This window comes from Corvus moneduloides, chromosome 2 (assembly GCF_009650955.1).
Source record: "Corvus moneduloides isolate bCorMon1 chromosome 2, bCorMon1.pri, whole genome shotgun sequence".
NCBI classification, from domain to species: Eukaryota; Metazoa; Chordata; class Aves; order Passeriformes; family Corvidae; genus Corvus; species Corvus moneduloides.
Window position 1 is genome coordinate 19,069,628 of NC_045477.1, and position 26,499 is coordinate 19,096,126.

Sequence of the window (26,499 nt, forward strand, 5' to 3'; positions counted from 1 at the left end):
AGCTGTCAAGCTGCAGAGCTAACCCACCTCACAGGGGACAGTTCAGTAAACAACACAGATGAACGACTGCATGTCCTTGGCACCTCCAACTTCAGGTGTCTGCAGGAAGCTGCTTTTGGAATAAGTCTTCTTTTCATGCCAGGCTTCTGATTTGCTCTAGAATTGCTTTGAAAGGCAAGAGACCTTGTTTTCTTTTATCCATGGAGTTCTCATTCCCATTTTTTCATGGAAAGATAACAAGGAGAACCTGTGAAGAGCTGCTGAGCAAGAAGAAAAAGAATGGCAGCTATTTAATACGGGAGAGTGAGAGTGTGGAAGGAGCCTTGTGTCTCTGTGTTTTGTAAGTACCCTAATACTGATTTTTTATGAGCTTTCAGTTGGATCCAAAGACAATAATCATCTTTTCTAACATTCATAGTTCTTCCCTGATATTAACAGCCTTCAAGGGAGTGTGTCTATGTATTCAAGTAGTGTTGGTTGCTTTAGGTTTCCTTTATAGTGAGAGGGTGGCATTTGCAAAAAACCATTTTGTGTAACATATGATAAATGAACTATAATCTGTTGATGCTGGTCTCTCTCTCCAGACAATAAGGGGAGCCCAGAGAAAATAGCTCAGCCTGCCAAAACATGTTAAGAACCCTACTCAAAGTAACTGCCTCTATAATGATGAGTAAACAGCATTTTAGCACTGTTGAGACACTGAAAAGTCTCATGGCGTGTTACAAAACACTTCCTTCTTTATACAATTTCTGTCTGATGAAAGCTCAGCCTCGTGTTTCAAAGGAATTTTACCTGATATAAGAACATAGGCTGAGACTGAAAATTAAAAAGTTCTGTTTGAATTCATATGACAGATCCACAGACAGGATGGGCATAGAAAACTGCTATTTCTAGACCTTAGCTTTAATTAATACAATTAAAATTTTATTATTTTCTTTTTCTGTAGGGAATTGCACTTTTATTTCCGTTTTTACACTTTTCATATATAATTGAACTGTTCATAATGCATTCAAAGTTTAAAAATTAGAATCCAGGTCTTTGTTTGAACCTATGAGGTTTGACATTTGTTGAGGATACGTTTGAGTATGACATGAAAACTTTTTAACACATCTAATTAATTAAAAAATACGAGAAGATGTTTTTATCAATCACTAAAAATCCATTTCTTATGAAACAAATCAATGGAGAAGGGAGAAAAAGAGAGAGAGAAATGGAGTACTACCGGGTTGGTGGGTAAAAGAAAGGAGGTCTGCAAAATGACAATACAAGGAGAAGAGAAATAGCAAGTGGGGGGGAAACAGAGCCCTCGGCAACGGAGCTACAGGAACCTGCTTTCAGTATGATGTGGAATGAGGCAATGCAGGGGGTGAGGGGAGGGCAGGGAGATGGGAGGGAATGCGCATGCATACCCTGTCAGAAGGGACAAATGGGGAACCTGACACAGAGGAAGAACGACAATGTTAGTTAGAACCTGGGTTAAGCTTTGTGCTACACCAGCACGGTTGCTTTCCCTTCCATCGTCTCTTTTTTGTTTTAAGGGCAAAGCAGATTTGCCTTCTGATACCTTGCAGACATGCTTTGGCTTGTCACATCTGTCTGCCACAATATTCTGCTCAGGCATATGAAAAATCATGTGACTTCCAGTTTGCCTCTGTGGGTTTGTAGCGTTAAACGCTGATAAAACCTGAAGTGTTTAGTGGATTTGACTGTAACTCCGACATGAACAAATGCCATAGTTAAACTGCAAGGGTGGCAGCAGTGGTGCACAATGGTGGCTTGCATAGGTCAGAGCAATGCTTGTGTTCAGACAGCACATGGGATGGTGTTGTAGTGGCTGAGAACTGCCTCAAAGACAGAATGGTTCACTAGGCAGAGGAATACTGCCCTAAAACTGGGGGCAACCAACACTGAAACTCTTTGTGATGTTTCAAGGCAACTTTTGAATTAGAATTGCGTCTTAACACCTTGTTTAGCACCTAAGATGGTTGATGTGCAAACTGACAAACCCTTCTCAAATTAACTGATGCGTGGGCAGAGATACTGATCCACTGCTACAGCAAACAAACAACCTTTTTTGTCCTTTTTTTATTGGGATTTGCGGGGGAGTGCACTCCCATGGAGGACCTGGGGCTCAGAATGGTGGGACCAGTTCAAATGCATCTCTCCTCTAATCAGGCGTGGTGCACGGCTCTGCTGATACACCTTCCTCCACAGCACACTGTCTCTTTCATCCAAAATTATCCCAGGTCTCTCACAGTGCCTCACTTCAGACCTACTGTTCTTGCTACTGTTCTCCTTATTGTTCAACATTCTCCCTCTCACCTCACTTTTCTTCCAAGCACCTTGTTTGTACCCTATTACTAGCTCTTGGTAAGCATTTAATAGTTAATGTGGAAACAGACGTTTCCATTTTAATGGTAGTTTCATGTTCATTAAATAAAAATTATAGTAGCTGAATAATATCCAGACAATAACGTTTTAAAATCTAGTTGATCAGTAAAGAGCAAGTATCAAAAATTATCAGTTCCTGGAATTTCTTTTTATCACTTTTCTGTCTCTGTGCAAAGAATGAGCACTCACATTGATAAAAAGTACTCTTCAGCAAGGAATATTCCACAGGTATCTCAAGAAGGCAAAAACCAAAATATGCATCCCTGTGATACCACTCTTTGAATTAAAATAAATCTGTTATAACTGGAAGCCTTATACTGATCTCAATTCTCAGTAACTTTTTTTGCAGAACAAAGTAGTTTATTTTCAGAGTAACCCTTCATTTCTGTGCAAGGCCCCTGAGCCAGGTTTTTGCCCCAAGATTCTCCCTCTCATGACAGTTCACTTCACATAGCCACATAGGTACAGCTGAAGTCCTCCTGAGGAACAGGCACACCAGTTAAAAAACTTGCTTTCAGATGCTGCTCCCTTGTCTCCCCAACCTCCTCACTTATTTGTGATGTACATTTTCTTGCAGCTCTGCTACCTTTTTTGATCATGGTCACCTTCTCCACCTCCCAAATTGCTGCTACTGTGGTACCTGATAAACCTTTTATTTCTGTTGACAAAATATATCCAAATACATCAGTAGCCTCAGTGTTCAAACACTTTCATATTATCAAAAATAACAATAACTAAAACCCTGGGAAATGCAAAGGAGGAATATTATTCTTAGAAGTAGGAGCCATGTAGTAATTTTCTGGGTGCTGGTGACTGGAGGCTATTTTCTGCCAACACCTCTCCGAGAATTCAACTGCCTTCTTGTGACAGAAATGCAAAATGAAGTTCAGGGAGGTATCACGCATGAGAAAGATAAGAGAGAGATGATAGGAAGTGATGTCTGTGGAATCAAATTATGCTCATAAAAGGCCTGTGTTAGGTTTAGTTCATAAGTTCTTTGAAACCCGTGGTTAGAGTAATCTTGTATTTCAAGATATTAAACCTTCACTCATTTTGTAATCTCTAGGCTCTCTTCTGTTTTGCTTTTCTGTCTTTGCCTCATTCAATTTTACTGCACAACTTCTCATGACTTTAATAGTGTTTGCACATATGTCCACTTTGTTAATGTGATGTATTATGTATACAACATTTTTCACAGCTTTGAGGACCTCACCTACACTTACCGAATCTTCAGGGAACACCAAGGATATTTTAGAATACAGGTGAGTAACTCTCATTACATCTCTAAAGACTGCATTAACGATCATAGATTTTTTAAAAATCATAGAATAAGAGTTCTTAGATTCATCTATGATCAATGATCATTTTAATCTATGGTCATTTTAGTCAATGATAATTTGACAGATCATAGATTTTTTTTTTTAATCCATAAACACAATACCATAGAAAATATTTCCAAGTTTGCTCTCTACTCAATTTTTATTATCTATAAGCTCAAAATTAGCTCTTGTGTTTGTAGAATTTCCTTATAATCTAAGTGGCTCTGTTATTTATTAACCAGCTGCTTTCTGATTTGACCATTTCTTTTTTATAGCACTGATGAAAAAACTATTACTTTTGTTACTTTCTCTTGTTCCTAATTAGCTTTTTCTACTTGAAAGTGCTGCCATTGCATGCAGCATCTCATAGGGATCTGGGATATTGCAATGATATTTTTGATTTAAAGAATGTATAATTCTGTATGATTGTGAGGCACCTGAACTGATGATGCCAAATAATGCTGCTAATTCAAGAAAAACAAGTGCAGGAGAGACTAACGCATCAATCAAATCCCCAGGCAATGTGAAAGGACACCTATAAACTCACTCCCCTGCTTGTAGTAGGACAGCCAAGAGGACTGCAATATTAAGCACCATTAAGTGGAATGAGGAAATCACTCCATAAAGGACACTCCAAGCTCTCATATGCTGATAATTTATTGCTTACTAGTGGTTTTTCCTGAGTACGAAAGACACAATTTTCCATGAAGAAGAATGGTTTGTTGATAAAAAAAATTCTGGTTTGGACCTTAGTCACTCTGCTGGGGTTATGCTGTCATTCCTGTCAGCAGGTAATAATAACTCAGACACTTTGAGGTTTTTCAAACCCATTTTTCCTTACAAAGTTTTGCCAAAAATGTGAAAGAAGAGTTCAGTTATTAAAGAAATTAATTCAGATTATTTTGGTTTGCTAAAATAATTGATTGAAATAATACATTGATGGTGGAGGAGAGGTGGTTTGGGTTTTTTTAAAGGCCAAGAGAAAGCCATGAGCTTTCTAGAATGCAGTAGGCTGGCCCCAACCAGCTAAGCACCCCCACAGATGCTCACTCCCTCTCTCCTTAGCAGGACAGGGTGGGGGAAGACAACAAAAAGAACAAAAGTGAGGGAACTCCTTGACCAGATAAAATACAGTTTAATAGGTAAACAGGTAAAGCAAAGTTGTGCACACAAGCAAAGCAAAGGAGTTTAGCAACTCCTGCCCATTGGGAGGCAGATGTTTAGCCACGTCCTGGAAAGTGAAGCCTCAGCACACACATAACCACAAACGTCCTCCCTTTCCCTGAGCTTTTATTGCTGAGTACAGTGTCTGATGGGGTGCGATGGGATAGCCAGCATCCTGCACAACCCCAGCCTGCTCCCCAGGGGAACCAAGTCCAAGAAAAAGACAACCTCGAGGCTACATGAGCACTGTTCAGCGACAGCCTTATCAGCACTGTTTTAGTCACAAATTCAAAGCACAGCACTATGTAGGCTGCTATGAAGAACGTTAACTCATCCCAGCCAGACCCAGTACACAGAGGCATTGGCACCCAGTCCATGCAGGGCTGAATGGAAGATGAAGGATGCAGAAAACTAACGAAAATAAATATATGTTTCTTTGCTAGCTAGCAGATGAAGTGAAACCAAAGGCCTGTTCTCTTTTAATGACTACTGGTAGATTGCTCACTGTCTGTCATTGCCCTGAAGTCACAGCACTGTAAAGTCCATGCACAGATCCCTGCAGGGCTGAGCTGCAGAAGTTCAGTCCTGTTGTATGAACCCACACTTAAAAAGCAGTTTTTTGCACATGTCCTTTGCTTGCCAATGCTGATATTTTGTAAAATTTTTGGGTTCTGTTTGTCACCTACTTATTTAAAGACAACATTTTAAGTAAGAACTAAATATGTTATCCCTAAACTTATGCTCTCAGACCAGAGCGCAGTGTGTAATGCTGTTGCTCTTCAACACTCTGCTGTAGTGGGTTGCTGCAGCATTGTACTAGTTTGAAAACAAACCAGTGGGAGGCACCAAGTCAGAATAACAATTTAATGGAAATTAAAGAAAAAGGGAAAAAACAAAGGTAAAAGAAAACACTGTCAAACTGACAGAGTCAAGGTACAACCTGACACCCTGTTAGGCAGGGTGGTGGTAGCAGTCTGGTAGAAAGGTGGCTGCAGTCCTCTGAAGTAGTGATCCTGTAGTAAAACAGTCTGCTCTTCCTCAGGAAGTCCAATGGTGGCTGTGTAGCTCCTGTCCTCTGGAAATCCAGTGGGAAGCCAGTGTCTCTGGTGTTCAACCTCAGCTTATATCCACGATGGGATGCTTGGTTCCTCCCTCTGGGTGGAGCATCTCACAATGGGGTAATGAGTCATGAGGCAAAGTGTTGATTAGGCTCATTAACAGAAGATAGTTCGGAGGGAGTTATCTGTGAGTCATGCGGCAGGACAACGATGGGCAATTAACAGAAAGATAGTCTGGGGGGAGGAGGCAAGGAAACACTGCTCCACCTGATTTCAACGGCTGATGGGGATGGTAATAGAATACACTGCAACCCATGACATTATCCACCCCTTATTCTATTACCATCTACATTATCCCAAATCAATACCTTCTTAAACTCTAAAACACACATACATATATATATATATATATATATATATACACAGTGAAACCTACACACCGTTCTCACCTAAGATTAGGTCTCCTTGTGGTACACAACGGATTTCCCCATCTTTCTGCATTACCCACCAAGTGCAACCAGGTCCTTGAGCAAAGACAATCCCACGAATGGGTTTGTCTTTGCCTGAGGTGGGATTAATCCAAACAGTCTTTCCTAAAAATACCTCTCAGGTGTACCACAGGGACTCTATCTCCATCCACTGTGTGCAAGGCTTCAGACTCGGCAGGACCAGCTCGATTGATGGACCCTCGGGTATTGACTATCCAGGTGGCCTTTGCTAAGTTCACTTCCCAATTTTTGAAGGTCCCCCCACCAAGTGCCTTTAGGGTAGTTTTAAGTAGTCCATTGCAGCGTTCAACTTTTCCAGCAGCTGGTGCATGATAAGGAATATGATATATCCATTCGATACCGTGTTCTCTGGCCCAGGTGTTGATGAGGCTGTTCTTAAAATGAGTCCCGTTGTCTGACTCGATCCTGTCAGGGGTGCCATGTCTCCACAGGACTTGCTTTTCCAGGCCCAGGATGGTGTTCCGGGCTGTAGCATGAGGCACAGGGTAGGTCTCCAGCCATCCAGTGGTTGCTTCAACCATGGTCAACACGTAGTGCTTGCCTTGGCAGGTTTGGGGAAGGGTGATGCAGTCAACTTGCCAGGCTTCACCATACCTGTACTTTGACCATCGTCCACCATACCACAAAGGCTTCGCCCGCTTGGCCTGTTTGATTGCAGCACAGGTCTCACAACTGTGGATGACCTGTGAGATGCTGTCCATGGAAAGGTCCACCCCTCGGTCACGGGCCCATCGGTATGTTGCATCTCTCCCCTGATGACCAGAGGCATCATGGGCCCAACGAGCTAGGAATAATTCTCCCTTGTGCTGCCAGTCCAGATCCACCTGTGATACTTTCACCTTGGCAGCTCGGTCCACCTGCTCGTTGTTGCGATGTTCTTCATTAGCCCGACTCTTGGGTACGTGCGCATCCACGTGTCGAACCTTCACGGTCAGCTTCTCTACTCGGGCGGCGATGTCCTGCCAAATCTCAGCGGCCCAGATGGGCTTCCCTCTGCGCTGCCAGTTGGCCTTTCTCCAGCGATCCAGCCATCCCCACAGAGCATTAGCTACCATCCATGAGTCGGTGTAGAGATAGAGCCTCGGCCACTTCTCTCGTTCAGCAATATCCAAAGCCAGCTGGACGGCTTTAAGCTCTGCAACCTGACTCGATCCACCTTGTCCCTCGGTAGCTTGTGCAACTCGTCGTGTGGGGCTCCATACTGCAGCTTTCCACTTTCGATTAGCGCCTACAATTCGGCAGGAACCATCAGTGAAGAGGGCATAACGTCTTTCAGTCTCCGGTAGCTCATTATATGGTGGGGCTTCCTCAGCACGAGTCACTTGCTCTTCCTCTTCTTCAGAAGATAATCCAAAAGTCTCACCTTCAGGCCAGTTTGTTATAATTTCTAGAATCCCAGGGCGATTCGGGTTTCCAATACGGGCACGCTGTGTGATGAGGGCGATCCACTTGCTCCATGTGGTGTCGGTGGCATGATGCGTGGAAGGAACCTTTCCCTTGAACATCCAACCCAGCACCGGTAGTCGGGGTGCCAGCAGCAACTGTGCTTCAGTGCCAATTACCTCTGAGGCAGCTTGGACTCCTTCATAGGCTGCCAAGATTTCCTTCTCTGTGGGAGTATAGTTGGCTTCAGACCCTCTGTAGCTTCGGCTCCAGAACCCCAGTGGTCGGCCCCGAGTCTCACCAGGCACCTTCTGCCAGAGGCTCCAGGACAGACCATTGTTCCCGGCTGCAGAGTAGAGCACATTCTTCACCTCTGGTCCTGTCCTGACTGGGCCAAGGGCTACTGCATGAGCGATTTCCTGCTTGATCTGGGCAAAGGCTTGCTGCTGTTCGGGGCCCCAGTGGAAATCGTTCTTCTTGCGGGTAACCAGGTAGAGAGGGCTCACGATCTGGCTGTACTCGGGAATGTGCATCCTCCAGAAACCTATGGCGCCTAGGAAAGCTTGTGTTTCCTTCTTGCTGGTCGGTGGAGACATCGCAGTGATCTTATTGATGACCTCGGTGGGAATCTGACATCGTCCATCTTGCCACTTTACTCCCAGGAACTGGATCTCTTGGGCAGGTCCCTTGACTTTGCTCCTTTTGATGGCAAAGCCAGCTTCCAGGAGAATCTGGATGATTTTCTCTCCTTTCTCAAACACTTCCTTTGCTGTGTTTCCCCACACGATGATGTCATCGATGTATTGCAGATGTTCTGGAGCCTCACCCTTTTCCAATGCAGTCTGGATCAGTCCGTGGCAAATGGTGGGACTGTGCTTCCACCCCTGGGGCAGTCGGTTCCAGGTGTATTGCACATCCTTCCAGGTAAAAGCAAACTGGGGCCTGCATTCTGCTGCCAAAGGAATGGAGAAGAAGGCATTGGCAATGTCAATAGTGGCGTACCACTTCGCTGCTTTGGACTCCAGCTCGTACTGAAGTTCCAACATGTCCGGCACAGCGGCACTCAATGGTGGCGTGACCTCATTCAGGCCACGGTAGTCCACCGTCAGCCTCCATTCTCCACTGGACTTACGCACTGGCCATATAGGGCTGTTGAAAGGTGAATGGGCCTTGCTGACCACCCCTTGGCTCTCCAGTTTGCGAATCATCTCATGGATGGGAACCACAGAGTCTCTGTCGGTGCGGTATTGCCGGCGGTGCACTGTTGCTGTGGCGATTGGCACCTGTTGTTCTGCAACTCTTAGCAGTCCCACGGCAGAGGGGTCATCTGAGAGGCCAGGCAATGTACTCAGTTTTCTGATATCTTCTGTCTCCACAGCAGCTATCCCAAAAGCCCAACGATATCCTTTTGGGTCCTTGAAATATCCATTTCTGAGATAGTCTATGCCGAGAATGCACGGGGCCTCCGGGCCAGTCACGATGGGGTGTTTCTGCCACTCGTTCCCAGTTAAACTCACTTCAGCTTCCAGTACAGTCAGCTGCTGGGATCCTCCTGTCACCCCAGAAATAGAAATGGGTTCTGCTCCCACATACCTTGATGGCATCAGAGTACATTGAGCACCGGTGTCAACCAAAGCCGTGTATCTTTGTGGGTCAGATGTGCCAGGCCATCGGACCCACACAGTCCAAAAGACCCGATTCTCCCTTTCCTCTACCTGGCTAGAGGCAGGGCCCCTCTATTCCTGGTCATGTTGCATGTTGCTCCCTTCCGGTGAATACGTTCCTGAGGTCCCTTCAAGAGGATCGGTCATATTATCATTCCTGTACCGTCTGGAGTTCTGTGTGCAGGAGACCGGAGCAATGTTGACTCTAGATGCGCTTCTTGTGGTAGTTGTCCCTCTTTTTAGTTCACGTACCCGAGCTGCTAAGGAGGAGGTGGGTTTTCCATCCCACTTACTCATGTCTTCTCCATGTTCCTGAAGGAAAAACCAGAGGTTACCTCGTGGGGTGTATCCTCTCTCCCTGGTTGGGGGTCGCCGGCTCCTAATGGCAGAGACTCTTGTTGGTTCTGGCGGGATGTGGTAAATCTCTTCCTTAAGTTCCTTTTTCAATTTCTGATGGCCTTCTTCAATCAAGCTCCGGACTTGCTCAGCCAAAAGACTTGTTTCCACGGACGAGACATGGGTGCGAAACGGGGCTGTGACGGTGTCCTCGTAAATCCTCAGTTTGTTCACCAAGACGCCCACCCTGTCCTCACCTTCCCTCCATTGCAGCGTTGCCAGGTAACGGGAGTATATCTCTGGTCCAAGGCGTGCGAACCTCAACCACATCTGTGACGTGCACTGGACACCATCTGGGCTCTTAGGAAATCTCTCATCTTCTGAGAAAATGATCTCCAGCACAGCCAATTCCCTCAGGCACCGGATACCTTGTTCCATTGTGCTCCATTTTCCTTGGTGCACCTGGAGGTCTTCTTTACAAAGGTACCTGTCCCTTACACTTGTAAGCAGTCGCCGCCAGAGGCTGAGGGTTTCTTGGGTTCTCTTGATCCCCTGGTCAATGACCACATCCCGGGACAGAGATCCCAGTTGCCTGGCCTCACTTCCGTCCAGAATGGTGTCATTGGCTGCAGCGTCCCAGATGCGGAGCAGCCAGGTCAGGATAGACTCATTCGTCTGGCGGGTGAATTCCCTCCGCAGGTCTCGCAGCTCACCCAGGGATAGCGACCGAGTGATGATCTCTGGCTCTGCCTCTTCTGCTGGGTGCGAAGGTCCTGCTGCATCCTCGTCAGTCACTATGCGGACTGATTTGCTTTTTGATTTCTTCTTCTGCACGGGGGCAACTGCAATCGGTTTAGGCTGTTCTGGTTCAGTGATGGTTTGCATGGGGGCGCTGACAGTGCTTTTGGTTCCTTCCTCCTCTGTGACAGTCTGTGTAGAGATGGACACTGTTGCTTTTTGTTTGGTTCCTTTCTCCTCTGTGTCAGTCTGCGTAGAGATGGATGCAGTTGCTTTGCTCTTGGTTCCTTTCTCCTCTGTGACGGTCTGCGTAGAAATGGATGCGGTTGCTTTGCTTTTGGCTCCTTTCTCCTCTGTGACGGTCTGCGTAGAAATGGATCCGGTTGCTCTGCTTTTGGTTCCTTTCTCCTCTGTGACGGTCTGCGTAGAAATGGATGCGGTTGCTTTGCTTTTGGTTCCTTTCTCCTCTGTGACGGTCTGCGTAGACATGGATGCGGTTGCTTTGCTTTTGGTTCCTTTCTCCTCTGTGACGGTCTGTGTAGAAATGGATGCGGTTGCTTTGCTTTTGGCTCCTTTCTGTGTGACAGTCTGTGTAGACATGGTATTTGCTGCTTTGCTCCTTTTTACCTCCTCCTCAAGCAGACGTTGCACCACACTAAGTAGTGTTTTGTTTCTAAGCATGGTGTACACAATGCAGGCCATAGAGAAAAAAGAGAAGAGAACTGACAAGAAGATTATACTATCCTTAACATCCAGAGGGAACTCAATTTTTTCAAAAACTGCTGTGCCTGGCCTGAAAGGCTGGAAGAAACCACTCTCTACTCCTCCCACCAGGGGCTGGCTGTGATTGTTGAAGAGGTCCCAGACATAGGAGCCCAGACTAGGACAGCCAAACAAAATTGAATATATATTCCGAATGGTATTCATCGCCTCGCAGGTTATTATGCTATAGACATAATAAACCAATAAAGCAATTCTCATACCATTCCCTGGTTTTAACAGGAGTAATAAAACAGGCAGGTAGTTCCCCATGTGAGGAAAAATATAGAGAGCAAGATACAGTACCCATGCAGACCAGCTGAACACCATGGTGAATAGATTTCTGTTTATACAAAATTGTAATTCTGACTTTTTCTCAGAGCAAGCCCCACGTTGGGCGCCAAATTATGTACTAGTTTGAAAACAAACCAGTGGGAGGCACCAAGTCAGAATAACAATTTAATGGAAATTAAAGAAAAAGGGAAAAAACAAAGGTAAAAGAAAACACTGTCAAACTGACAGAGTCAAGGTACAACCTGACACCCTGTTAGGCAGGGTGGTGGTAGCAGTCTGGTAGAAAGGTGGCTGCAGTCCTCTGAAGTAGTGATCCTGTAGTAAAACAGTCTGCTCTTCCTCAGGAAGTCCAATGGTGGCTGTGTAGCTCCTGTCCCCTGGAAATCCAGTGGGAAGCCAGTGTCTCTGGTGTTCAACCTCAGCTTATATCCACGATGGGATGCTTGGTTCCTCCCTCTGGGTGGAGCATCTCACAATGGGGTAATGAGTCATGAGGCAAAGTGTTGATTAGGCTCATTAACAGAAGATAGTCCGGAGGGAGTTATCTCTGAGTCAGGCGGCAGGACAATGATGGGCAATTAACAGAAAGATAGTCTGGGGGGAGGAGGCAAGGAAACACTGCTCCACCTGATTTCAACGGCTGATGGGGATGGTAATAGAATACACTGCAACCCATGACAAGCATGCATCTACACCAATAATTTAAATTGATGCTCTTTTTGAAAAAAAAATATGGTGATGGAGGTTACTTTTAGTGCCATAGCCATGCCTCCAAACAGGTGTCCCTTATGTTTTAAGGGCAGTGCAATATTCTGTCACCAAATCTGTTTACAAAACAGCTCCTTGGTAAATAATAAAGAACCTATCATTCTTTTCATTTAGGGGACTCCATGTGAAGGGCACTTGCAAAAACATTTTGTTATCCTTTCCTTACAGACTTCTGAAGGTGTTCCAGAGAGGATGTTCAAAACGTTAAAGGACTTAATATACGCTTTCGAAAAGCCAAATCAAGGACTGATAACAAATCTCCGCTACCCAGTGAAGAAACCAAAGGCTTTGAGAAGAAGCCAGAGGATCAAGTCAGGAATGGACAACATTTATGATGGTAAGAAATTTAGCTCCGCCTTTGTGGGTTTTTTCAAGATGACGGCATTGACAGGTTTGTGGTGAATACTTGCTAAATGTCCTCTTGCATGGACGTAAGTTTTACATCCTCCCATCTCTCTTACGTCCACTGAAATGGTTATTCTTAACTCACAGGTTACTTACCCTCACCCATTACAAATGAACAAATTAAGATCGCTAGAGATAGACAGTGATGAAAAAAGCTGCCTACAGCTCTCTCGGTCATGGGTGTTGACACCTTGAGGCTGGAGAAGACTGAGAACCAGTTTTACCCAATGTGCATCTGCCAAGGTACCAGGCCCTTGCACTTCACTGGAGATTGAGGGTGTCCTTTACATTCATTGCCCAGGTTCTAAGATATTTTTATATCAAAACTTTATTCAGTTAATCCTAAGATGGGCGAGTAAGCAAGCCAGCTTGTGAATTGTATTCAAATATGACTAATTGATAACAGGCATATAGCCTTGTGCTCAGGATCACAGCTTTGGAACCAGAGTTCAGCCTTTCATTGCTCTTCTTCTGCTAATTTATGCTCATGAGTCCCAGGTGTAGGACAAGGGTGTGATGCTTCTACCTGACAGAATTATGCAAATGGATACAATAAAGACAGATGTTCTCATAAAGCTTTAGACTGTGTTGTTTAGCCCCATGTCATCCTTACATCCTTGTTTTGAGAAGGATGACTGCAGATCCTGTTGGTAACTTGCTGGCATCCCTCACACGCCTCTGGATGTCATTCTTCATGTTCCTGCTGTACAACACTCAGCTGCTGCATCCATCAGGTCATGGGCTGCCAAATAACCCTGAAAGTGTTCCATGACCTCTGGCAGAGTGTGCCAAGAGCCACAGCGTGAGCAAGGGAAATCCTTTCATTAAGTACAGGTATCATAAAGGAAATAAAACCTTGGAGTCTCCACCCTGCCCTGTGATTTGCATCTCATGTCCAACGGCAGCTCAGCACAGTGGTGTTATGATCCGGTTATTAAAGTTCTTAGAAATGCCTCTGCCCAAATTAAGGTGTAAATGAGACCTTATGCCAGGGACAACAGTATGGGTTTCATCTGATAGTAAATATGAGACGGAGAGAGAAAATGGAGAGTAAAAAGAAGAGAAAGAAATCTGAGAAAGAGGTGGAGGGGACAGAAAATATCACCCCTCCACGGATCCCAGTGATGCTCCAATAATCCTCTCCAGCTGGTCTTCTTGGTGGTGAAGGTCCCCCCGAAAAGCATAGAATCTGATGGGTTAGTATAGCTCAGGCTAGGTAGGAAAACCCAGGGACCTCCCTGGGCAGGGGAGTGTTTGCCACTGGCTTTTACAACAGACTCTGGCTTTGTTGAATCACGTGCAGTCCTTCGGTGCAAGGCCTCAGGAATGACTCTGGGGGGCACTTCGGGGGGCCTTTGATGGATTAAGGCACCCCCTTAGTTGCCTCTCACGTGAATGTCCCATGGATGTAGCCTTCCTGGGGTGGGGGGTCCATAGCCAGTTTTGTAAGGGAGGATGGGTTCACTGCCCTTGAGCAGAGGTTATGACACACCGAAACTTCCTCCTCCCACCTGGCTGCGGGGGAAATCTGTGCAAACCTGCTCCCAGCAAATGGGTCTGTGGGCTATGGCCTCCCCCACCCCAAAACGAGCCAGAGATGATTCTTAGCAGGACTGCTGGGTTTGGCTCACATTCTTTTCCTTGTCTACTTGTTTGTTTCAGGTGATTGAAGAACGGGTTTTCCCTTTATCTAATCTTAATAGTTTGACTTACAGTCCAAAGTTCCAGTCAGGTATCTTCAGGGAGGCTTCCTTAGTTGTAGCTTCTTTATACAGTTGTTGTTACAATGAACAAAACTTTATATCAGTGTTTGAGGCATGAACTATTTCTCTCTCTGACAGGCAGCCCCTCGGTGCTGCAGTCGCTGGGGTTTCACACACAAGAGCAGTGCAACCGCTCTGGCCGAGCTCCCTCAGCACTGCGTGCACTAAGTTGCAGTTTTGGGGCCAGAGCCTCAGCAACCTTGCTGAGGGGAAGCCGCAGAAATACATTTCCCATGTCTTCAACATTACCTTGTCACCTGTATCACAAGGCAAATATGCCACATTTGCTCTAAAAATGTTTTTCTGGTATCTTATCATTGCTGTTACAGGGAGATGGAAAATACTGCAGTAGCATGGATATGTTTTTAGGAAGAATCAGGTGTAATAAGTATTTTATTTTTGGTCCTGCAATAGGAATTTTTCTAGAAGATACACAACATCCTCATCTGGACTCACAGGGAAGAAGACAAACCCTTTCATTTCAATGTCAAAATACGTGTGGTCTTCCATAAAAATGGAGGCTTTTTAGAAATAATCAAAATACTTTGGAATTTTTTTCTATTAAATTTTGATTTAAATTTCACTTATACAGCATTCCAAACTTCCCTCTCAGACCGCATTATTACATGCCCACAGAGGGGGCTTATGTTAATATTATGATGGCTCTCTCTGGCACCGCCCAAAGCACAGCAGTGCTCCCTAAAGCAAGCACCCTATTTCCCTGTCCCATCCCTCATGTGCCACCAGCAGCTGGCTTTGCTGCACATATGGGACTGAGTGCTCCAGCACGACCAGTGGAACACCTTAAGGGACTGGGGTCACAATCCTGGGGGTTGGAGATACTTGAGCTTTGTTTTCTAGCCTAGGAACAGCTTTTCTAAGGCCAGCTGCTTGAAGAGCAGCTCCATAGTGGAGCTTTGACTCCACAGCATTGAATTTACTGCCTTTTCCTTGGCTTCTCAAAAACTGTAACCAATCTGACAAAGTGTAAGAGAGAACGGGGTTTTTCAGGCTCTCCTCCTTTAGTTGGGATGAGAACTTTTCTCTTGGGTGTTTATTTACAGAAGAAGGGATGTGTTATGCGAGTCACAGGTATCTTGGCTATTGATCTGATCTACCAAGAATGGATGATTTCCGACATTTGACTGTTTCTCAGGAAGGAGGGGGTCTTGTGGATATAACTGTTTACAAAAGTGCTTGCTGGCTCAGAAAAGGCAATGCAGGCTTTGCCTCCAGGTGTGTTCCTGGAGAATCCAGCTGATAGGACAGGGGGCCTAAACGTTGGCCCTGCAATAGCAGAGAGAACATTGAAAAACCAGATTGAATTACTGATACTGCCCTGCCACAGGCCGTGCTGCTTCCCATGGCCTTTCAGAAGAGCCCCTTGCAATGACATCTTTTTTTGTTTGTACTGATTACTTTACAGAAGCTGATGACAGCGATGGTTACGTCACTGTCTTACCCTGAAGGGTCTGCACCTGACAGTTTGGGAAGCGGCCGTTCCAAGATGTGCCTCAGTGCAGTGCCTCAGCCAGGGAGAGCTTCCAGCTGGGTGTCCTCTGCTCTGGATCTGGAATTAGCCTCCTCCTTTTGCAGACTGTCAGAGTAGCTGTATTTTCTACCAGTAGATCCAGTACAAGCTATTGTGCATTTTTGCTCAGCAATGAAAGAATTACTTTTTGTTACAGACACATAACATACACATGTACGTATGGGGAAAGGTATCTTGTGTCCATGTATGTGTCTTTGGTGGTTTTTAGCCAGCAAATTGTCCAAGATGTTGACTCCTAGAGAGAACATTCTGTTAGAAAGCAGCAATATAAATACATCAAATGAATGGGCATAAAGCAGTGATTAGTGGCAGAATTGATACGTGTTGATAAAAATATATGACAAATTATTGGCATCATAAGATGCTTTAAAACCTCCAAACTCTGTTATTTTGCACATGATTCAAGTTACCTCATTGCTGGAGGAGTGGATAGTATTTCAGCAATGTCAAGGAATACTAGTAGTCTGTAGTTTGAATAATGCAAATTGAAACAAAAAAGCTGTGTTAAATCCATGCCATAAAAAAGTAATCAACCAGAGGAAAATGGTTTGAAATACTTTTAATGCTGAGAAATGGTTCTGGCACCTTACAAGAGGAGTGCAAGTTCTACATGCATGTCAGCATGAACACACTCTGTTTTTAATAGGCTCTGTACATATGGGAATGCTTACTCCATTTCATCTGCTACTGCCTTTAGTTCTTTATTATGTGTATGTCTTTTGTAATGTAAGAATTTGCTTTAATATTACCCCTAGTTTTAAATATTTAATTAATACTTTAGTTCTGAAGGTGGCCTGCAATCTTCACACAGCCAGAACTGGAACATATGTCCTGAGTCTTCCGGACACTACTACAGACTCCCTCACCATTTGAGACTGAAGAAGAGATTTGTATTGGTTGTGTGTTTAAGACCCTTCACGAATTATTTATGTATTTTAATGGGTAATACTAGTTAGATTTTTTTTCTATTATGTTTCTCTCACACCATTATTTGTCAAAGGAATTTTAGACCTTTCAGTGCTTTGGAGTTCATTATGAATTTAAGAGTGCTGTAGAGTTTTTGGCTCCAGGTTCAACTAATATTTGTAGCATGAAGGAGACCCAAAAAATGAGGCTATTAATTAACCCGAGCAATGACAAGAAATACTAAAATGTGTATCCAAAACTTCATTAATTGAAAAGAAAGGAGTTGTCCATGAAAAATGGTACTATGAGACATAAACATCCCAGCCCTTGCTCTGTAGAAGCACAGAACTGATGTGTCAGTAAATTCTTTATCTGCAGAATCGAGCAGCCTGTCTGATAGCAGATTATCACAGGTACCAGACTGAGGAACTGCTCTGCTGAGACACCCCACCTACAGCAGCATGGTCCTTAACAGAGCACAACACTGTAGTTTTTCTGAAATGACAGTCTCAGCAGTCTTCCAGGTGCTCACTCAGTCACACTGATGTTCAGCCTTGGGAAAAGGCCGAGTGACAAGGAATCCCTGCCTGTGCCTCACGGTGCCTACCGAGTGACTGTGATGGCTGAGCAGGGGACAAGGGCTGGGCTGTGGTGCCTTTCAGCTGGCACTTGACAGCGTGTTTTGGACTCGGATTTACAACAGTCATGGTGGCTGCAGCTCCTGGTGTGGCATCCAGGACTGAGGGTGACTCCAAGCCCACGCCCCAGTCACTTCTCCAGCGTTCCCTTGCGGCAGTCATGTGAAGGAGGAGACACGAGAAGGATCAAGGACTTACAAGAGGAAAAAGAGACACAATGACATTTACATTACATTCATATTACTCGCCTGTGCTTTACAGCAATATTTGTCCTATTAACAGTATAGGAAAATGAGGCAAATGTAGACGTTCCTACACATATTTGCAGGCCTAATATGGCAGAAAACAATCCATGCACGAGTTGAGGAGACATTTTCAAAAGCTTCACGCAGCAGCATCTACTTGCCGACATCCGAAAGGTGGGGGTGAGTGCGTGCGCGTCCATGTCGGGGGGTTGAGCAGTGAGGGGGCGGAACCTCTTGTACCTCTTGGACACTTAAAGGTTCGAGCACATGGTGTAAGGAAAAACATGGTCCAAGAAGGGCATGATCCCGGTGTCTCGGGGCGCTCCAACTGAAGGGGCACGAGGAAAGGACTCCTGTTGCAGCTCAGGCAGCGGGAGCGGGCGCTGTGCCCGCAGCGGCCTGCAGGGGTCGCTGTGTGGACGGACGAGCGGCCGCGTCGCGGGTTCGATCCCCCCCATCGCCAGACGCCGCCAAGGCTTCCCTTTCCTGCCGGAGAGGTTAGGGAACCACAGGCAGGCGGGGAGGCTGGCTGCTGGCCGGCGTTAAGTCCTCCCCAGAAGGAGCGAAAAGGATAATAGGGACTAGAAAGGCATCAAGAAGGCGAGGCAGGGCTGTGGGCGCCAGGTGGGAACTGACAGCAGCTCCAACCCGGAGGTGGCCCTCTAGAAGCTGGGCGGCTAGAAGACTCAGCTGACCCAACCAAATACAGCTCCGCTTAGGAAAAGCATCTCTCTGGATCGCCTTGACGGCACATGAGCCCTAAAGCCGATGTCACCGATCCAAGCGCCTGCCTTCCCCGGGTGCCTCGCTCCTCCCCCGGCTCTCGCCGCCGCCCCCACGCCGAGGCCGCTGCCCGCCTCTCTCTCCCTTAAGCAAGATGGCGGCAGCAGCGTCTCCCGTGGTGCCGCGCGGCGCCGGCGGCCGCTCGCGCTCAGTGGTTGCTGCGTCAAGATGGCGGCGGCGGGAAATGCGAACGAGGGCTGAGTGTGGAGCGCCTGAGGGGCTGGGCCGCCATGGATGCCCCGGGCTGCATGAAGGCCCTGCTCCTCGCGGCCACGGAGTACCGCGCCGCCAAGACAGCGCAGAACGCCGCGCTCCTGCAGCGCAGCCTGGAGGTGAGAGCGGCGCCCGTCCCGGTGCTGCGGTGGGAGAGGGGCGTGAGGGTGGCTGTGGTGTTCTTTATTATAATGTTTTATGGTGTGTTTGTGTGTTTACAAAGGCGCGTTGTAAGCCTGTATGCACCCAGGGCAAGCAAATAGTATGTGTTACAAGGGGCTTTTTTTATATATATATCCCCAAAGTTCTGGCACGCATGAATTTGTTTTCACGCTTAAAAAATAGAGTTTGAATGACGAACTGGTGTTGTATCTGGAGTTTTCCAGTTCCGTGCGACACGTTTTCAAACGCGTTTTCTGCTAAGGAGGTGGGCCAGTGCATTTGCTTGATCTCCAGCTACAGCACTGTGTACAACTTTTGTGGTGGCCTTTGACCGAATTAATCTGCAAGTTAACTTTCTCAAATACAGATTTCTTTTAATTGCTAGAACGTTTATATGACAGTTGGTATCTAGCTTTGCTTTCGTCTCTATATCCCTTGTAAAGAGACACAGAGGGAATACACAAACCAAACATTATGTGTCTCCATTATGCAAACTATAAATCGTGTCTGCCTGTATTGATGTGAAGGTGTATAATTTTTGGCCTCTTCTTATGTAGGGTTCCCCCACCTCAGGTTCCATTTTTGCATCCCAATGACAGAGTGCTCTGAAAACAGCACTGACTGCTGCTGATCCTCCTGCTGCCTTTGGGTCCCTGTCTGCACTTTTGTAAGGCAGGCTGAGTGCTACATGTTTGTGTTGAGCAATCTGTTGGGTTGTTCTTTCAGAATAAATAAACCTGGTACTTTCCAAGCATTAAGGAATGAAAACCAGATTTTTTTGCATTACTTTTTTTTTTTTTTTTCCCCCCAGCAGGTGTGAATACAAATGTCCCATTAGAGTTACATTCTTGGTTTGTCAAGAAGGATAAAATCTATTTAATACAATCCTTGTGCTTTGATTTCTGTGTCAGTTACATTGTTGCAGTTGAGTAAGCAAGGTTGTTTTTCTCCTCTCATCTCCAGGTTATCTCTGGACTGAAGCTTACCCGTTTTTTTGCTTCAAACCAGATTCTACCAAGTGAATGTCTCAGTTGCCTTGTAGAGCTCCTGGAGGACACTAATATCGACCCATCTCTGGCCTTGTCTGTGATTACTTTGCTATCACAGCTAGGTAAGGTTTGCATCTGAACTTTTTATTTTTTGTCCGGGCAAGGGAAGATAGGACAGGTGCTAATTCTATGGCATAGCTGATGAATTTCTTGGAAGAAGCATAAGGTGTGAAAGATGAAGTATTTTTCATTTAGTGGAGTGCTTGTGCCACCTGTTAAGATGTTGAATTGCAGTGAAAAGGATATTTGAAGTCATCCCTGTGAAATGACAATGACACGCTTGTCAGAATTCATTTATCTACTGGGTAGGGTGAGGAATTAGTCTCTTGTCCTTAATATTTGGAGCTGGAAAAGACTACCTTTTTAATCAAGTGAGAAACCTGGCTGAGGGTGCAAAGATAGGGAGAAGTCACATCAACTACTGTCATCACCTCAGTTTACCTCTCCCACTGGAGTGTTTGCTGGCAGTGTGGGCTCTCCAATGCCCTGGGCCTGTGTGCATCAAGTTTCCCACTGCAAGAGAGGTTCTACTGCCTTTTGCTTGTGTCTCGAGAAGCCTTTTTTGGGTTTTTTTTCCTCTCTACTTCATGGAAGTGGGACTTTATTGTCCCAGAAGCTCAATGCTCAGAGCACAACCTACATATACAGGGAAAAGTTATTCCTTCACTGCTTAGTTTCTCATCATATATGAGTAGTTATTCAAGATTTGAGTCCTCTATGATGCGCCCTTGTTTATGCTCTCTGATTCATGGAGTTTAAGCCTCTCTGAGCTTCCTCTTATGTTTTTGGAACAGTTACTGTAAAATTTTATTTGTTGCTGGGGTTCAGTCTGGAAAATTTTAAGGATTAAGTCCTCTTCCAATTTATCTCTTTTTTTAACTGTTTTGCCACATCTCTTTGAGGATTGCCTAAGCAGAACTGGATTTTATTTATTTATTTAACTAATGCTAGGTAACCTTATCAGGTTATCAGTTTTAGTCTACTTATCCACCATAGCACAAAGCAAGAATCTGAGCTCATTGAGTTTAAGATCTAAGCCTTGAAGGGCAGGTTTCAAGATCTCAGAACTGAAACTTGGTAGGTAGGAGGTACACTATCCTTTCAGTGTCCAAGCATCTTGAGGAAGTGGATTAGTGTTACAATTAACTGTATGTCCAGAAGTGTGGTAGAGAGGTAAGTGTGTAGGAGCTGTCATTTATTTGTAGTTACCTTTGAAACATATGAAGAGCTGATCAGAGACTTTGGCTTCTGCTTCAATTGGTAGCTAATACAACAGTTTCTTTTGCTATTAGATGCTCTTGCTAACAATTCTTAAATTCCAGCTTCAGACACTGAGACTAGAGAAGCTCTCCAGGGCACCTACAATCTGACCAGTGTGCTGGCAGGAGTGGTTCATCGAAGTTCTACTAATCTGAGTGATCCAGTCTTATTACAGGTAAAGGAACTTAGGCTTAATAATATTTGGCTACTGTTGCATAATAAAAATTATACTGTATGCATGTAATAACCCTTCAAGAGCTCTATTGGAAATAGTGTGTTGAGGGAAATTTGATCTTAGCTGTGTATTTTATTTGCTGTATGAGGTGGGTATGACAGGAATTTAATAATTTATAGAGTTCTTTGTACTCTCTTTAATCTTATTGTACTTCTCACCTACTCTAATCAAAAAACTCCAAAAACTCCTACAAAGCAAAAATAACAACCAACTAAAAAAAAAAGCTACTTTTAAAAAGTTATTTCAGTAAGTCACTGCTTGAGAGCTCAGAAGATTGTTTTCCAGTTGAGGTATTTGGTTATTTCTTCTGACGCAAGCCTGTTTCATAACGCAGGCCTGGAGATCATTTTGTCTAATCGGTACTTTGACAGGTAACTGTGAAGGAGTGAAGGGAAAGCTGTGGCTGCCTGTTTTCATGGGAGGTTTGCAGGGCATGTGTGGCCTCCTCTTTTCTGGTCATTGCCATCTGCCAGTGAATGCCAGGCACTGTACTGATCAAAGCTTACAGTGAATGTCTGACGTCTGTCAGTTTGACCTCACCAATTTTAACCTGTCCTTAAAGTTTTCTTCATTTTTTTCAAATATGCACAGGTTTTCTCCTAAGCTTTCAGCAAGTACTTCCTGGTTGCCTATTGTCACTTGTCTTTTCCTGAAAAGCAGAAAATTAATTTAGTAGTAGTCCTGTGCCCTTTGTTCTGTGGAAAGTAAATCAGGCATCCAGTAAAGATCCCTTTTCTTGTGGTTTGCATATTTCTCAAAGCACTAGGAGTACCACAAGATCTAGGGCTCCAAGTGACTGGCCAGTCAATGGGAGAGATTTTGTCATCACCAGATAGATCCAATGTTAAGATCTTGAAGCTCTTAGATATCTAAATGGTGAGGTTTTGTTTTAGCTGCTAACCTTTGCTGTGATTTTTGTTATGTTTGAGTGTATTGACTTCAGTTATGTCCCAGAAGAGTGCTGTATGAAGGACTTTACTACCCTTAGATCTGTTGGCAGTCTTTAGAGCAAACCTGTTTTTCTGTAAGCATCCTTTCTGCAAGAGGTTGCAAAATGCTTTTTGGATTTTGATGGCACTTCTAGACCTTTCAATAGGACAAAGCCTGTTTATCACTGACAGAATGGAGAACTTGCTGGTGAGGCAAAAGTGGAGAATTGGATGGGCTGAAAAGGTAACTCTTCTGTAAAATAAAATCTTAATCTTTTTGGGCTTTTAATAGATGCATCAGTATGGAAGGACATTACAGTTTGCTTGCAGCAGTTTGTGTAATTGTTATGTTAATGTTAGAGCCTGAAAAATAATTCAGTTCTGGTGTCTTGATATTTGTCCTTTCAGTTTCATCTTTTGTAACATTCGTCTCAAGATGCTGTAGGACAGGCATGTGAACAGTCTTCTGTTTCCTTAGGGTATTCATTTGCTGCAGAGACTAACCTACAACGTTCCTGTCTTTTGTGCTGGTGCCAACATCGACGGATTAATTTTGTTTCTAATGCATCGTGTGTAAGTGTGTGCTCAGTGTCTTTTCTTATGGGAAACAGGGAGCTAAGTTTCTAAACTTGCTGTAGGCCATTAGAGTGCTGTACTCACCTGGTCCCCAGAGTGAGCTGTGCTCTGAAGTTAACAGAAACTTTCCTTTGAAAACCATGTACTTGTTACAGATTGTCAAATGCAGTGTTTGTGGGACTTTGGGTGATGGAATATTAACTGGCCTCTTAGCCCACCTCCACACCTCTGGGAGCAGGGAGCTAACAAAGAGAAAAGCCAGGAGGAAATTCATGCTTGTCACTAGGAGCAGACTTGTTAGATTAATAAAAATTTGATTCTAGTGCCCTTGTAAGAAGTCTAATGAGTATTAGAAGTGTACGTAATAAACAACCTCTGACAGCGGTGAGCTCTGATCACTGGGGTTTTTTTCAGATGTACTCAGTTAAAAGCTGCCCACACTGCATGGATTACAATCTGAATTTTGCTTTGCATGGTGAAATGGTGTCTCATTAAAAGACAAGCTCCTGCCAAGACACAAAACAAAATAAAAAGTCCCCCAACCACCTAGCTCTCCCAGCCCCCACCCTACAATTTCTTGTAATTAAATTCAGGATGCTTCAATGAAAACATCTTTTGGGCTTTTCTTTTAAGTCAGTCCACTGAAGATGAGTTAACAATACCGTGTTTAGGACTCCTGGCAAACCTCTGTCGTCACAACTTGTCTATTCAAAATCAGATAAAATCTTTGGTAAGAGTTTTGCTTTTATGTCATGATTCTCTGGCTTAAGGATAAGAGTTAATTGACTCTAGGGAATTATCTTAGTATTTCTTAAACACTTTCTTTCAGTGATGATAACCCTGACCTGCTTGTTCTGCCAAATGGGCAGTTGTTTCTCCCATGTTGGAGAAAATAACCATTAGAACAGGAAGTTGGATATTCTCTTGCTGTGTTGTTGCCCTGGCTTGCGTTATGCCTTTGGTTTTTGCAACTGTTCTCTGCAGCCGAAAGGTGAATTTAAAATTTGAGCATTCTTCCTTAGAAAAACTAAATGTCATTAAAACAAAGACTGTAGTTGGATTTTTGGTAAGCAAGAAAGAGATTTGCCTTTCAGAAGATAAATCAATAAAATAGCACTGATCTTCATGTCAGGACCCTTGAATCCTCAAATACATATGTATATCTGAACTACTTGGTTCTTCCTGTGTCTTCATAAATCAGTGCAAACATTTTATTTTTTAATTCAGAAATAGAAATTCATCTACATAGCAGCATATGTTGTACTGTTACCTTGGAAGAGAGGCAAGGGGCAAAAAAAAAAAAAAAAAAAAGGAAAAGCCATTGTCCAATCTGGTCACTGAGCAGAGAAGGGATGGGAGTCAATTTTCAGTGATTATTTTCTCTTACAGACTTTAGCAAAATGACTTTCTCATCTTTCTTTAAAATAATAGTGGAATTTCATCCTTGGTTGGTTCTCTGTTGTTTGGGGGTTTTTTTTTCTCATCCTTGGGGCTTTTAATGAGTACATCAGTATGGTAGGATACAGGCTCAACAGAGAACATTAACATCAACGCCAGTATTGTGCAGTAGAACAGTAAAATAGCTTTCCTAGAGAACTGTTACCATACTAACGTGTTTTTGTATTATTCACCATTTGTATGGCTTATTTATGAATATGTAAAACCTGTAAATTTGGTGGGTTTGTAACACCTGTGTTTCTCCTTTTTGCTGTAGAGCAATGTGAAGAGTTTCTATCGTACCTTAATAAGTTTCTTGGCCCATAGCAGTTTGACTATGGTTGTGTTTGCACTTACGGTATTATCAAGCCTTACCTTAAATGAAGAAGTAGGAGAAAAAGTAAGTGAGTCTGAAGTTGTTTTATTCTTAAGTTGTAGATAAAACCAATTGTCACACTGGCCAAATAAAATTCTAATTCCAGCTAGTTTTAATAAGCAAGAGACCCAGCAAAGTATGTGCCTATGCGTAACTTTCTTCTTCCTTTCAGCTCTTTCACGCTCGAAATATCCATCAGACATTTCAGTTAATATTCAATATTGTTGTAAATGGAGATACTCTAACAAGAAAATATTCTGTTGATCTACTCATGGATCTTATGAAGAACCCCAAAATTGCAGATTTTCTTACCAGGTATGGCTTCATTCCCTAAAAGTATTTTTCCTAAGCTCTAGTTCAGTTTCTTTGCTGTATGCTATTTGAATTCTAAACCAAGCATTGGGAAAAAAAATTCCAATATGCTTTTTGAATGTTGCTAGTTGATTATAATTATAACTGCTATATCTGAACCTAAGGTGTTGCTGGGTTATTAGTTTGACACAGAAGTGTGAATCAAAACCTGTTTTTTTCATTGTCACTGAAGGAATTTTGAATACCCGTTCCATAATTTTTTGTCTGGACTGTGTTGAGTCAGACAACATGATGAGTAGCTATCCTGCCTTTTACAGTGCTGTATAAGGTTGAGGTGGAATAGTATGGTTGAAGCTGTAAGAAGTGATAATTTTACTGGGGGAGGAGTGTTAGAGTGGTTCTGTTGACAGCTTGACTAGTAGTTCTGCAAGTTCAGCTAGCAGAATTTAGTTGCTGATTTTCAATCAAGCAGTAAGAATAGCTGAAAAATCATAGCTTATTTTAAGGAATTTGCTTTCATTCTTAGAATATTTTTAATGTTTATGCTGTTTCAAGTAGAAATTAAATTATCAAAACTATCACTGTACTTGAAGTGTTTGGGGGTGAGAAGGAGAATAGCACACTTTCATTCATCACTTGATGTGAATGTCTAAATGTGGTGAAATTTCAATTTTATTTTTAATTTTTTTTCTTCTCTATGCATGCTGTAGATATAAGCACTTTACCTCTTGCCTTGGTCAAGTATTGGATCTTCTTCATGGAAGGGATCCTGATTCATCATCTAAGGTATTTATACTTTTTTAGATAAAAGAGGCTAAGAGGCTACAAATCCTAATCTAGTTCCTCTTCTGCTGTTATGAATAGATTCCTTGCATACAAGGTTGGTAATGAAATACACTGACTTCAGGACTCTTAAATCACCCAGAGAATCCCCCAAGTTTATATTTTCTAGTTCTTCAAAAGGCTGTCAGGTTAAATTTGTAATGTTGGGGGTTTTGCCAGATTGTGTGTCTGCTTTCAGGCAACAGATGTAAAGGTAAAAAGCTAACATAAACACCTTTTATGCTTTGGCTAATAAGAAATTCTGGGATGTACCAGGAATGCAGTGTATCCCACTTTGCTCTCTAAACCTTAGTTTGAATGAATACTACTCAGACTTCAACTGGTGATCAGGGAACCCTGATGCTAATTTCAGAGGTTTAGGAGTAAATGCTCTCACCTTTGTTGGACAAATAGATGCCACTTCTGTTTAAGCAGTGAACTGTTACATTCAAC

The 26,499-nt window shown here is 43.8% G+C and overlaps 2 protein-coding genes across 2 annotated transcripts in view; both read left to right on the forward strand.

Moving 5' to 3' along the window:
• SH2D1B (SH2 domain containing 1B) lies at window positions 1-20,099 on the forward strand. The gene is made up of 5 exons (XM_032098330.1): window positions 1-340; window positions 3,590-3,653; window positions 12,552-12,720; window positions 15,978-18,066; window positions 20,014-20,099. Exons 1-4 carry the CDS (start codon window positions 201-203, stop codon window positions 16,016-16,018), a joined length of 414 nt encoding a protein of 137 aa, XP_031954221.1. The 5' UTR covers window positions 1-200; the 3' UTR covers window positions 16,019-18,066; window positions 20,014-20,099.
• The window catches only part of CIP2A (cellular inhibitor of PP2A), a 25,313-nt gene continuing 17,632 nt past the window's right edge, over window positions 18,819-26,499 (forward strand). Inside the window, exons 1-8 of the mRNA XM_032098329.1 lie at window positions 18,819-19,007; window positions 20,014-20,161; window positions 21,422-21,534; window positions 23,002-23,096; window positions 23,733-23,829; window positions 24,814-24,936; window positions 25,085-25,227; window positions 25,935-26,010. Coding sequence (XP_031954220.1) covers window positions 18,906-19,007; window positions 20,014-20,161; window positions 21,422-21,534; window positions 23,002-23,096; window positions 23,733-23,829; window positions 24,814-24,936; window positions 25,085-25,227; window positions 25,935-26,010 — 897 coding nt within the window. The 5' untranslated portion in view covers window positions 18,819-18,905. The remainder of the gene's footprint in view (window positions 19,008-20,013; window positions 20,162-21,421; window positions 21,535-23,001; window positions 23,097-23,732; window positions 23,830-24,813; window positions 24,937-25,084; window positions 25,228-25,934; window positions 26,011-26,499) is intronic.

What these genes read in the sequence shown, in the direction of transcription:
- SH2D1B (XM_032098330.1), top strand. Translation starts at nt 201, where the DNA reads ATGGAGTTCTCATTCCCATTTTTTCATGGAAAGATAACAAGGAGAACC. An exon ending in AAGGATATTTTAGAATACAG is followed by an intron (nt 3,654 to 12,551) that starts GTGAGTAACTCT and finishes CTTTCCTTACAG; the next exon opens with ACTTCTGAAGGTGTTCCAGA. An exon ending in AATGGACAACATTTATGATG is followed by an intron (nt 12,721 to 15,977) that starts GTAAGAAATTTA and finishes ATTACTTTACAG; the next exon opens with AAGCTGATGACAGCGATGGT.